At 43.2% G+C, this 13,376-nt stretch overlaps 1 protein-coding gene across 7 annotated transcripts in view; it reads left to right on the top strand.

Moving 5' to 3' along the window:
* Positions 1–13,376, top strand: part of LOC144951455 (protein unc-13 homolog B-like) — a 250,122-nt gene that overhangs the window by 31,339 nt on the left and 205,407 nt on the right. For 6 of the 7 annotated variants that reach the window (XM_078881780.1, XM_078881772.1, XM_078881789.1 and 3 more), the window contains exons 5-6: positions 242–368; positions 3,767–3,822. In XM_078881780.1, coding sequence (XP_078737906.1) covers positions 242–368; positions 3,767–3,822 — 183 coding nt within the window. The remainder of the gene's footprint in view (positions 1–241; positions 369–3,766; positions 3,823–13,376) is intronic. The other variant, XM_078881764.1, reaches the window with a different exon arrangement.

The following is a 13,376-nucleotide window of genomic DNA, read 5'->3' as shown; positions in this document are numbered from 1 at the left end:
GAAGTTTCTGTCTGTTGTTGCTATAGTTGAGATATTTTCTGTAGTTTGCAAATACAGGCTGAATTGTTTTAAAATATATAACACGTCAAATATGTTTGTTCCCACAAAAATACAAGCAACTCAACTATCATAGAAGGCTTTTTAAAATAATTAACAAAACAGATACAGCTTATCTATGGCTGCCTTCGTGAGTAATTGTCGTGCTCCTTGATGTGGTCATTGGTTTTCTTTGTTTGTTCAGCAGGAGGGACCAGGTGAGTGGCTGGACCTCAGCTCAGATGTCCTCATGAATGGGAACGAAATCTGTGGCACCAAAAATCCCACTCCGCACAAGATCCTTCTGGACCTGCACTTTGAATCACCTTGTGGTAGGTGACAAATCTAATTGCGTGTTTCCCAAAGAATGTAAACTGCCGTTTCTTATTCATAATCATTATCATCCAATTTTGGATGAAGGCCTCCCCATATTATCACCATCCCATTGCAGACTTGCGATGCCACAATCCTTCTCACTCCAGCACATGAACTGACCTATTCTCTTTGTCTTGGAGCAGATAGGCTTGGTTTTGGGTAAGGACATTTATATCAAATAATTGAGCACCTCACGGCTAGAAGTGTGAAACCTGTGAGTTTTTGATGGGGAGGGGGGGGGGGTTAGCAGACTGGGATAAGTTGGCTAACCTAGATGTTCTATAAGTTCATGTAGAGATGCTAAGTTGGAGATATGCCTGATACGGTGAGGAATCAGGGATAAAGAGCCACGTATTAGGGGTATGTAGCAAAGTGGTCATGGGGAGATAGGCGAAGGGTTGTTTGAATGTGATGTATAACTGTACAAGTGGATTCGCGTCCTTACAAAATGTGTGCATAATACGCGTGGGTGAAAGGGTATATGTGTGCATTCATGTGATATCTGAATCTATGTATCAGTGTGTATGTGAATTTTATATTTACGTTTATATGGGTGTGTGTGTATATATATTGTTTGTGTAATTATTATCACATAGCAAGTGTTTGCTAATTGGTGTAATAAATTGTGTATTGTTGAGTGTGTTTACTGTTTATATATTGGTGAATTAATATATTGTGAAGAGAAATAATATATTCAAGAATATTTGGGCATTAGTCATTTTTATGAGATACTTAAGAGTATGCTTAAAGCTTATGAGGCGTTTAATAATAATTTAAGTTAAAGTAGGATTATATGTTTGTATATATGCAACAGATTAAAAAAACACACAAAGGTGTACTCACAAACAGCAAGAAGGAGCAATGGACATCGCGCCTTGCATGTATGTCACATGACCACCAGATTGCATGGAGAATGCTTTCAGCCTTTTCTAAGCCACCAGCCAGGAAGGTTGTATAATTAAACCACCAACTTACAAATAGTTGAAAATGTGGCCATCCCAACAGGCAGCAGTGAAACAAAAGAGAACTGTATACTAGTGTTGTACTCCTTAGGACTAAATCAAGTGGTTATCAATGTTTACCACTTGCCTTGAAGCTTTCGTGACTGCAGGAATTCATATTCTTTGGGTCTTTTGGTGTGTTGCGATCGAAACGTCGTAGTTTTTGTTTTTTGTTCTTTTCTTTGAACCTATCTACGTGACTTTACCGAAAGACCCAAATAAAATCTTTACCACTGCCTTTTGCCTCTAGGAGCGCATATGAGAGGAGGGCTTACCTTTACACAATGGCACCTCCCATTAGCACTTGCCCAACGGAAACAATAATTCAAATCCGACACTTTCAATAATTGATGAGAAAACCCATCGCAAAAGGAAAATGCATGTCAGATGAATGTGGGGCCCTGGTGGGAACATGTAGACATTACTAGTTTTGAGCAGAGGGCCTGGTTGCCAAGAGGGACTGGCTTAATGTGAGTTTAATACGTAGGCTTTCGCGACCAATTACATCCATAAGAGGTTTTTTTAGGTTAGATCGCGTAAATATATAAATGTATCGTTAAAATGCGCCACCACCCAACACAGCCAACTAGTAAGGGTTGTCACGTAAACAGAACATGCCAATTCGTCACTAGTGTAGAGGAGTGAAATATGCATTGTGCACAGTTAACCGAGGGCAACTGAGGGCAAACAGGTGCCGCGTGTGCAACGTGAGGTTTGCACAGACAGACTGCCAGTTGTAGGGGGCGAAGCGGGTGCAAACGGGGTCGACCGGTTGTGCACGTCAAAACCGGAGGTGTTGCCAGGGAGATAAGGGTTGATTGATGGGCCGATAGGCGCCGGCCTGGTGTGAGCTTAAAGAGACGCACAGTGGTCTTGGACAATTAGCAGAGTGATATAAGGGTGTGTGCGGAAGCGGAGAGGGAGTTGTTGTCGGGGACAAGAGTGAAGACATCTCGCCGCTGCCGGTCGAGCCGTCAATGGACCTCAACCCTCACGCCGTCACCGGGCGGGTGTTGGCTGATCCCCCCGCCTGAGACAGACGGGTGAGCGGGTCTGAGGGAGCGTAGGTGAGGGCAGCGGTGGAGATGTAGAGTTGCTGTGTGCGGAGACTCTGACTGCGAAGACGCTGACTGCGAAGACGCTGTGTTCGAAGACGCTGTGTGCAGAGACACTGACTGTGAAGACGCTGTGTGCGGAGATGCTGTGTGCGGAGACGCTGTGTTCGAAGACGCTGGGTGCGGAGACGCTGTGTGCAGAGACGCTGTGTGCAGAGTCGCTGAGATCAAAGCTGCTGAGTGCAGGAGAAGCGAGGTGGAAGGTAGATAAGAGTGGGAAGAAGTTAAACATAAGTGGCCGTATAGATAGTTATAGAAGTGCCTGAAACTGGTGCAAGAATAGGTGAATAAAGTGTAAGCAGGTGACTTGTTACAACTTGTCGGTGTTAGTAATTTTTGACGACACTACACTAGTACAGCACACCGGTGTGTTGGAGAGCCAAGCCACAATATTTCCTCAGAGGTGGCGCATGTCTGTAACATTTACTCAGATTGTAAATGTTGTGATTTGGCTCTCCAACACACGGTGTGCTGTACTAGTGACGAATTGGCATGTTCTGTTTCTGTGACAACCCTTACAAGTTGGCTGTGTCGGGTGGTGGCGGACTTCAACGACACATTTATATATTTACGCAATTTAACCCAAAAAACCTCTATTATGTATGGCTTAATGTGACCTACTTCTTCTGAGTGCAAGGATGTCAACTGAGTAGGTTTTGGTGGGGGGAGTGCTGCAACTGAGGTGTATAGACTAGTGTATAAGGCATGTAAACATTGTAGAGGAAGATGCCAGGAAAGAGGGTTAATTGTACTTACATCCGTTATGCTAAAAGCAAACACAATACACAGCATATTTCTCTGTAGTGCCTTCCTCATAACTGAGAGTTGATGTCCATGACAGATACTCTCCAACTCTTTAGCATCGCACGCGGAGAATCCCATTCATTCTCTCACATTGTCCGATCAATGGATACGTTTTCTTCCTCTTTCCCTCTTCCCTTCTATTTTACTTCACGTGATAATTTGTATCACATCTCTAGCTGACTCCCTTATAATGTGTCCTGTATAACCTTCATTCCTTCTCATTGGACTTCTCAGTTACTCCTGCTTGTAGCCATTTTCTCTCAAACATCTTAATTTAACTTATCACAGCAGCTGACTCTTTCCATTATTGAGTCTTTACTGTAAGTATGTACTAAAAATTATGGTACAGATAAAGGTGTACTGTAATAGAATGAAAACAGTTTTAACCTAATATTACTCATATATGTACCTGCGTATATTTTTTTGTATTCACAGATCTTCCAGAGGAGGAGGCACGCTACTGGGCTGACCTGGTCTTCCACAACAATAAAGTGGGTTGGATAGATTTCTTTTCAGTGGCTAAAATATTACTGGTTGGCATTATAAGAGTGGACTATAGAGTGGAATATGTTATTGTATGGATTAGACGTTGTGTACACAATATATAGTTATATTTCGAAATTATACATACCACGGGCAGAGGTGGCGCATGTCTGTAATCCGAGCACTGGAGGCAAGGGTGAGTGAATCACACAAATTTGAAATTGCATTCCCATGGCTGTTGAGGTGCCATACCCTGGCTTTCCAAGAGAATATGCTATGGGAAAATGAAGACTAATCTCCATCTGTTCCATCTGAATTTTATTGCTCTCTTACATGCATTGGTTTTCCATGGGTGCTTTGGTTTCCTCCCACATATAAACACTCATTACTTGGCTGAAAACACCTAAATATATATAGATGACTGCAGAGCTAGAGAAATTGTTGGCACTGGCTCACCACGTGGCTACCTTCCCAGTTATATGTGGTTCCTCAGGACTCTGAGTCGATCTCCCTCTTAGAGAGTGAGCGAATACTGTGTACCGTACAAGTTGAAATTAGTATTATTTTCACAATGAGATTAGACTAAATCACCCTGAATGTGCTCGATCTCATGAAATCTCAAAAGCTAAGCAGGTCTGAGCCTGTATAGTGCTTGGATGGGTGAGATGGATCTCAATTAGGAATTAATCTTGATCTGTAATTCGTGACACGATAGGTAAGGCCAATCTCTTTGGCTCAAATTTTTAAAGAAATTCAACTCCCAATCACACAAATAAAATGCCACCGATACTGGTTTCCTCCAATATATGAAACAACTAAGATTCACAATGCATGATGTACTATCCAAACTTAACAGGACTTGCAGCAGTCCCAGAACTTTCCCCAGGACATGCATCAGTCTTCCATCCAACGCATTCTGCAGGTGGCCTTGTCATCTTATGTGACTCAAACTCGGCGCTCAAGCTCTGCACATTTGGGAGAGTATATGATGATAGCCGTTGAGTTTTAGAAAGTATTTCATCAGTCTGGCCTCGCACACAGCTTGCCAAGCTACCAAAATTTAGAGTCCACTCTCATCAGCCTGCTTGAATGTCTAGATTTTTTAATGACAGTAGTATGGCATCAATAACGTTGGTGTGGGCAAGGCTAGGGTTAGAGTATTTAAACATGAGCCATTTAAACACACAACAATGAATCTAGCCTGGTTCATCTGATCATTATAAATTCTCATTTTACTGTATGTGCGCTATCTGTGCTTTACTTGTGCCATTTGCATGTCTTCTGTGAAGTTAAGTGATTTTTCATCTCAGCTTATTAATCTTTATGAATATAAAATTAGTTTTAAGTTAGATTAAATTAAATTTAGATTGTTTTGTTCCAGTAGTGTTGTGAAACAGTGTCAGAGTGTGGGAGTGTGTCTGTTGTGAGAGAGAGAGAGTAATATTTGTATGTGACAGAGTGTGTCTGGTTATGGGAATGTGAGAGTGTGACTGGTATTTTTGCATACATTTTTTGTGCACTTTTCTGTCAACTGTATTTTTTTATGTCGATTTTTTTTTACATTTTGCAAGACAAAAGCCATCAGATTACGAAAGCAAATATGTCTTCTCTGAGTGGTGGCAAGGACCAGGAGATGGATAGGGTATGAAAAATATGTTTAAAGCCCTGAAAACCAACTAAACTGCTGCAAAGCATTGCCACTGGAGTACAACATGGGTTTATACTAAATTTTGCTAAATCTGCGACAATGCAGATACAATTTCAACGTTTTTCTCTGAACTACAAAATATCCAGGCCAAGAAGATTTGAAAGGCCACTGATGTTGTTCTCAAAATGGATTTGGACGACAAGCTGGAGAGTGGTTTGTGCAGTGGCATGAAATATCCACTCCATAAGTGAGTCTTTACTCTGTGAGAAGGTAAACGCCTTCCAAGAGAAGCTTGGTGGTTGCGACGAAGAATGTTTCTTGGCCAGTCAGGGATAGTTTCATCCCTGCAAAGAACAATTTAACATTCGACAGCTCCCATTCCTGATGTTTTCACAGCCTACATCATAAATTTCAAGCATTGGTGGATGATGAAGGCCTGTCTGTGTCTCAGGTATACAATGTGGATGAAACAGGTATTTTTGGAAGGTATAGCCTTCAACAACATTGGCTTCCCAGTCGGAGATAGATGCTCCTGGCTAGTAGTCGAGCAAGGGGCGGATCATGGTTTTGGCATGTGCCAGCGTCCCAGGCACCCACTGCCTGTAATTTACCTATGTGGGCAAGTCCAAAAAGCTGAGGGCCCTCAAATACCTCCATGAGGTAATCCTTCCTGTCCAATGCTATGGACAAAATAAGGCTTGGAAATACCAGGCTACCTTTAAGAACTTGTTCTTCAAGGAGTTTGTTTCTGAAGTTTGGCAGGACCTCCTCAATGAAAATCTACCTCCGTGTATTTTATAAAATCATCAACGTCGCAAAACATCTGGCAGGACAAACGCCGCATTGCTTCAATGTCAATACAGGAAGAACCTTCTTCCGAAACTTCCTGCCGTCGATGGCACGGACCCGCAAAACTTAGTTTCCGTAGGGTGTATTCATTCATTGGTCACTGACATGCTTTTAACTGTGAACATTAAAGTACCTTTCCAGTGCCCAGTACTCAGGGAACTTAGCTAATTCATGACATTGTATGCATGTGTAGCGAGTCACTCAGATACACTAATAGTAGGAGGCACTCTATTTATTATACTACACTATGGTCAGGATAGCTAACAGGCTGCCTGACTAACAATGCCGAGGAGGTGAAGATGGTGACGAAGACTCCAGCAGCACGACGGATTCCACTCCAAACAACAGCCCCGAACCTTGCTCGGGATCCCCTTTTATCCACCCAGCATGGCCTCGCTCTGCCTTCGGCCACGCCCCCTTCTAGAACCTTCTAGAAGGTTCCCGGGCTTTACCTCACGTGCCCCCTCTATCACCTTTGCCCCACATCCCTTTCTCCGGCTTATCACATGACCTGCTGGAAGACAGGGCTGCTACAACAGCAGATTCCCTTCTCTGCCAGCAACCAGCGCTACGTGCCATAGTGACCCATTCCATGTTACTACACATGTATCAATTTAATTAGTACTTTTTGGCTGGGGGGAATGCTCTCTATCCTAGCCCGCCTCCCTACCAGGGGAAAGGCTCGGGGGATCTCCCGGTGGCCATTTCCTCAGTGTTAAAAAAGTTCCCTGCTCAGTGCTAGGGGAATATTTATAGGCTTAGCTCTAAATCGGCTATTCGGCAAGTAATTTAGCAATATAGCTGTACACATTGAACAAAAAAGTGTGGGAACACACTTTGGGTATATAAATAATGTGATTAACAGTCTTGGTCACATTTTATTGTGATTATTTAGTATAATCGGTGTGGCGGTGTGAAAAAAAAAACGTGCTGATTTCATGAATTGTGAAAAATTACCAATTAATAAATGTATACAAAAGTCACCAATTAATTAATAATAAAGTGCATGACCTAGGGCAAAAGCTGCCTATTAATTCATTAAGCACATAGCATGGAGCAAAGTTTGCAATAATTTCCTGAATAAAAGCGTGTTGTGTCGGGTAAATAAAAATGTCCGATTATTTCATCAACGCATATGCGCAGAGATGCAGAGTGTGAGATCTTAACGGCTGAAAGCCGTGGGCCATGGCGGCGATGACGGATGTGAGGGATGCTAAGGCTCCAATGGAACCAGTAGTTTCAAATAGTCCCAAAGTCAAAAGAGGGGTTGCTCTGACATAGGGCCCGAGGATAAGTGCTGGACCCTCATCCCCTGGTGGACAATCCTGCGGTGGAAGGGTCTGTGACCCTAAGCACTGAGGTGGTGGGTGAAACCCCAGTAAACAGCCCACAATGGCCTCCACCGTACCCCAGAAGGCCCTTGCACTCCATGGCCAGCATTTGACCCTTCCACCAGAGCACGGGAGAGACGAAAATGGACCGGAGCTGTCGGACAAATCTCGCCTGGCTCACCCAAGTGATAAACACCCACACGTGGGCCCTATGGTATGAGCGACACAACCCAGGATGGGTGAGAGACATCTACGGTAGGAAAAAGCTGTCAGGAGGGCATAGAGGGCAACCCTTACATGCAAACACCAGAAAGCGTGAGGCCCTCCCTGAACCACCCAGTCAAGAGAACCCAATTCAGGGCAAGTGGGACCCCTTGAGGATGAACCTCAAGAAAAGGCCTCAGAATTTGACAGGACACAGGTGGAGGAAGACCTCCAGAGGGCCCAGCAGAGATTTCTCTCACAAGAAATTGGCAAATTGAGCCTGCACCTGGGAGAGAGGATTTTAAATCTCCTAGATAGTCTTAATTTTGGAGCTTGCGTGACTGCAGGAATTATTCTTTGGTTCTTTCGGTAAAGTCACGTATAAAGATAAAATAATAAATTAAATAATAGCATACTATGTATACTACGTATAAAGATTAAATAATAAATTAAATAATAGCATAATATGTATACTATGTATGCTATTATTTCATTTATTATTTTATCTTTATACGTGACTTTACCGAAAGAACCAAAGAATAACTATGTATACTATGTATGCTATTATTTAATTTATTCTTTTATCTTTATACGTGACTTTACCGAAAGAACCAAAGAATAACTCCTAGATAGTGTCCAAGTAGGTGGGCGCAAAGAGAAGGGGGCCGTAGAGAAGGGAATCCCCAGGTCCCTCAGAGACTCCCCTCAAAAGAAAGAGCCCTGAGGAAGAGGAGGTTTTCGGAGGAATCCTAATAAATGATATACGTGAGGCCTTCGCCAGACACTTCCTCAGTGAAGGAGATGGTTGTCAGTGGTTCTGAACCTCACTACCGAGGCAGAAGAAGATTAGGGCAAGAAACCTGCTGATTTTATCAGCACACCAGTGTCCAAGCCAGCGGGAGTACTGCTGGACCAACATCTATCTTGGACATGGTCCTCCATGAATGAGCTAAATCGGGAGAATATTTTAAGATACCTAAGAGCCTGGAAAATTGGTATGTTTTTACAGATGCAAGATACGGCAGCAGAGGAGGACAGGTAAGAAAGTATTTCAGGCAGCTGCCATGTTATGAAGATAAACACCTGTGTCACTTGCTGTGGCAAACAGGCTCAGAAGGTTCTGACCAAACTCAATGTGAAAGCAAAGACTACAGATTTAGGGAATGCTTATGAGGATATACGGCTGTGCATGTCCTTTGCCACAGATGCGGGCTTGGACACAGTCAATTGGAGTGCCAAAACAATGGCTTCCTTGTTCATGATGAGATGTCTGCTGTGGCTGAAAATCCCAAGGGTCCAGGTCCAACAGTCCCTGAAGGCCTATGTGGCTCTTCTTCCCTTTAGGGAAGGCTAGGCAGTGAAAGCAGGGTAGGGAGTGCCAGCCTAAGGTGCTGGGGAGTGTGTGCTGTTAGAGTTGGGCCCTGCGAGGGCAGCTGCCCCAAGCGGAAGCAAGGCAGAGCATTAGCTTTATGGAGCACAGAGCGATCAGACTGGCATTACAGCAGCTCGACGATCTAGTTTCAGGAAAGGATGTCCTAACACGCGATATCAAAGTGGTGGTCACCATGGTAAATAGACTGATGCGGAAATTCTATACTCAGTTGTCCTGAATAGAAATGAACCAAGTGAGATTGTTGGCATTCCATCTGGCAAAAGTCGACAACCAGACAGCAGACTGGATGAGTCAAAAGAGTCGCAACCCCGGCGAATGGGCTTTGCATTCCCATTTGTTTGAAGTGGCCCAAAGATATGGGAAGCCAAAGATGGGAAGCCAAAGTTCACCTCCAGGGAGAATACTACACGGAAATTTTTGTTCCCAGGTTCCACTATCATGCGCTGGGGCAGCCATTCCCCACCAGTTCATTCCCCCCTTTCCCGTGATTCCAAAGAGTCTGAAGAAGATCAGCAGAGAGGGTGCTCATGTATTGCTCATTGCTCGCAAATGGTCCAGGGGGTCATGGCTCTCAGACTTACTGGCGCTATTCCATGAAGAGGCCTCGCAGCTCCCAATGAAGCTGGACCTTCTCAGAGAGGATTCTGGTGGCAGGGGCTACCAGAAATATGACTGATTGCATGGCAGTCAATAGGGAAAGGTTTTCCGGTTTCAGGCTGGACACGGTGGCCCAGAACCTATTGTTGAAACCAAGGCCAGTATACAATTTGTGCTGGAGACTGTTCCGCAGATGGTGTGGTGACAAAGGAAGCCCCCTTGCCCCGTGTGCTCTGGCATTATTCGGTGCAATCTACACATGGTACTGAATGGACGATGTAAGCCACTCGTTGAATCATTAGCCACGTGATCGGAGAGACTGATCTCTCTTAAGACAGTTTTCCTTGCGGCCATTACCTTGGCGAGGAGAGTGAGCAAACTGCAGGTCCTTGTGGCGAGTCCTCTGTTCACAATAATTCTAAAGGGAGAAACTGTGTGAAGAACGTTGCCCAGTTTCTTGCCAAAAGTGCTCTTTCCGTTAAGCCAGGGGATTATTGTTCTATCTTTCTGTCCATCCCCCTTCTGCTCACCGACAGAGGCTAGCCTGCATATGTTGGATCCAGTGAGGGCACTTGCCTTTCATTTGCATAAATCCAAGGCCTGGATGAGGGCAGAAGAGCTATTCGTCTTATACGGTTATCAGAAGAGAGGAGAGTTTGGCGTCGAAGCAGAGAGTTACCTCCTGGGTGTGAGAGTGCATCCGAGAGGCCTATACACAGAAGCGGCACACAAAGAGAGGTGTAAACCTCATTCGACGAGAGCCATTGCAGTATCATGGGCCAGTGGGACAGGAGTCCCTCTGAAGGATATCTGTAGGGTAGCAGTGTGGAGTCCACCTCACACTTTTACCAGCCACTAACGTCTGGACATTTTGGTGTCCCCGGAAGGCCGCTTTGAGAGAGCTGCTCTTTCGGCTGTGGTTGCCCAATAATACCCATTGGGTTGGGGAGGGTGAATGGTCAGAATCAGAATATGTATTTATCCTGTAAGAATCAGATGAGCTATGAAGCTCTTTTCACAGATGTCCAGTAGGGGCTGGTCAGCAATTTACAACAACAAACAATACAAACATGATAGCAGTGCAAAGTAGAAAAAGGGTAAGAAAGTGACTAAAATAAATAAATCAACATAACAAAAGTACAGAAATCCCTCGACTCATCCCGTTTTTCGAATCTGCGGTATCTATATATCCACAGTTTTCCTTCTGCATACCAATTTTCTAACCGCGGTATGCAGTTTTGTATATCTGCGGTTTCGCACGGCCACCGGCACTTGTAATTTCAAATTACCCGCATCTGTATTTCTTCCGTGCATCATCTCATCTCCCAGCTCCCACCACTGCTCTGTTCGCACCACCAACACTCTCTTTTCAAAAGTGATTTGTAGTGTGTTTACGTTGTCGCATTGCTACGTATACCGCCTTTCTTGACCTTTAATTATTGTTTATTTGCATACAGTTTTCCCTTAACCGTGTCCCCTGAGAGTGCAATCAAAAGCGTGGTAAAGCCCCTCTTCGTTCTGTTATGATGTAAAGGTATGCACTCGGGTTTACTCAGAGTTCATTGGCGTGGCCACAGCAGGTTCAGAACCATCCGGTATTATTTATTTAAAATAATTTAAAAGTTATCCAGACACGTCCAAGGCACCAGCTCACTCCTCTCCCAAGAGCTTTTTTTGATCTCTGGCTCAGCCCCCCCCCTTAATGTGGGTGGAGAGCTTTCCCTTGCTTAATTATTCCATTCTTAGATACAGCTGTTCCCCCACAATTATCTCACTCCCTGGGGAGTTGCAACATTGCCCAAGCAATCACCCTGGGCGGGTGTGCGCCCACAAACTCAACAAACTGGCTCGACCCTCCAATCCCACACAAAGCACCCACCGCCCAGCCATCTCCAGATAGCCGTGGGCGCAGATCACAACACTTCTAACAACCACCCACCACCCCATTATCTCATCCTCATCAACGTCGTCACCATGGAATTCAACGGTCAGTATTAAAAAGTAGATACTCTCACATTATATTATTGCTTTTTTATTCTGTTATTTTAACATTTATTGTTTTTCATTAGACGAGTGTGACCGTGCCCGCGGTTGCCCTTCCCCTCGATTTCCCATCAAATGTGATTGTATCCAGCACTAATCTTCTGCTTCAGGATATATTTTGTAGAAAGATTTACGATGTTAACGGAGGAAACAAGGTTGTTCTAAAACATTGGTGCTGTAATGGCCAAGGCTTTGTCACTTATTCCAATTCTTGTTCTAGGGATAGTTAAAAGGCAATTAGATGGACTTCTTAGGTTTCTAGGGTTTGACAACGGGGTTAATGAATTCGCTAAGTTTAGTGGAGATTTTCCATTAAAGATGTTATGGATGAACAGGGCCCAATTCCATCAATTGATGTGAGATTGCATTTTAAGTAGAGATCACAATGGTGGGTCCTGTATGGTACATTCAGTTGAAATCGAAGAAAAGAATGATACCGCGGGTTTAGTCTATTTAGTGGTTTATTAGTAGCTCATCTGTATGTAGCATCACATTCGTCAAATCGTAGTAGAATGATAGCTGTAACAATTTGCAGGTGAAATCGAATGAAAAAACAATGTTTGTTTCTTTAAAAACTCAAATTTTTTTGTTATATTTGCTTTGAGATGTGAATAATATAAGGGTTTGAATTTGAGTTTTTAATCAATCGGTAAACTCAAATATTTGAAGCAATCCATTTGTTCAGTGGTGTTTTTTACGATATCCGTAATTGGTGAAGGGAATTAAACTGGATTTTTTCTTTTTGGGGATTTAGGAGCAAAATTAGTGATAATTTATATTCAATGAAGTCGATATCATGTTGGAGATTGTGTTCGACTTTGTTTGAGATTTACTCGATACTAGCATGACAGTGTCATCAGCAAAGATATTTAATTCTGCGTTAGTTAGTTTAGGCTTAGATTGATTAAATATAAAGAGAACAATTGGACCCATCACAGAACCGAGGACGAGATGTTATCACTGTGTACCTTTTGATAACTGCCTGAGAGGTTGCTCTTCAACCAGGTTAAGGAATAGTGCACAGTAGTCTCGACCTTTATCCAAGTTACCGAATAACAAATGTAATACATCCACCATTGCTGTGGTCTATACATACTAATTAAATTGATATATATTTTTTTTAATTTGTTTTTTAATATACATGTACCCAAAGGGCTAGGCACTGGAATGGTGTCCAAATGTTCACAGTTGGAGTGTGTCGGTGACCACTTATGAAAACCAGATTTAACATAAGTACTTTGTCTCAAGGATTATAGACCAATATGAATGCCTTGTTTGTGCAAATTAGGTTAATAGTTGTTTGAAATAGCTTCGGCAAACACTCTTTAATTTACTCCTTACAAAGTCATATTTTTATTTCTTGCCAAGAAATAAGAAATACCGACAGTGGCATTATCTCTTATAGAAGAGATTGCTGCTAGGCAATTAAGGTTAAACCATGGGGAAAATGTCATGTTTTCCATAAGCTCTGGAATTAGGGTTAAAGGTTGATATCAC

The sequence above is a fragment of the Lampetra fluviatilis genome, chromosome 3 (assembly GCF_964198595.1).
Source record: "Lampetra fluviatilis chromosome 3, kcLamFluv1.1, whole genome shotgun sequence".
NCBI classification, from domain to species: domain Eukaryota; kingdom Metazoa; phylum Chordata; class Hyperoartia; order Petromyzontiformes; family Petromyzontidae; genus Lampetra; species Lampetra fluviatilis.
The sequence above is the reverse complement of the archived record's forward strand: the minus strand, read 5'-3'. Positions and strand labels throughout refer to the sequence as shown.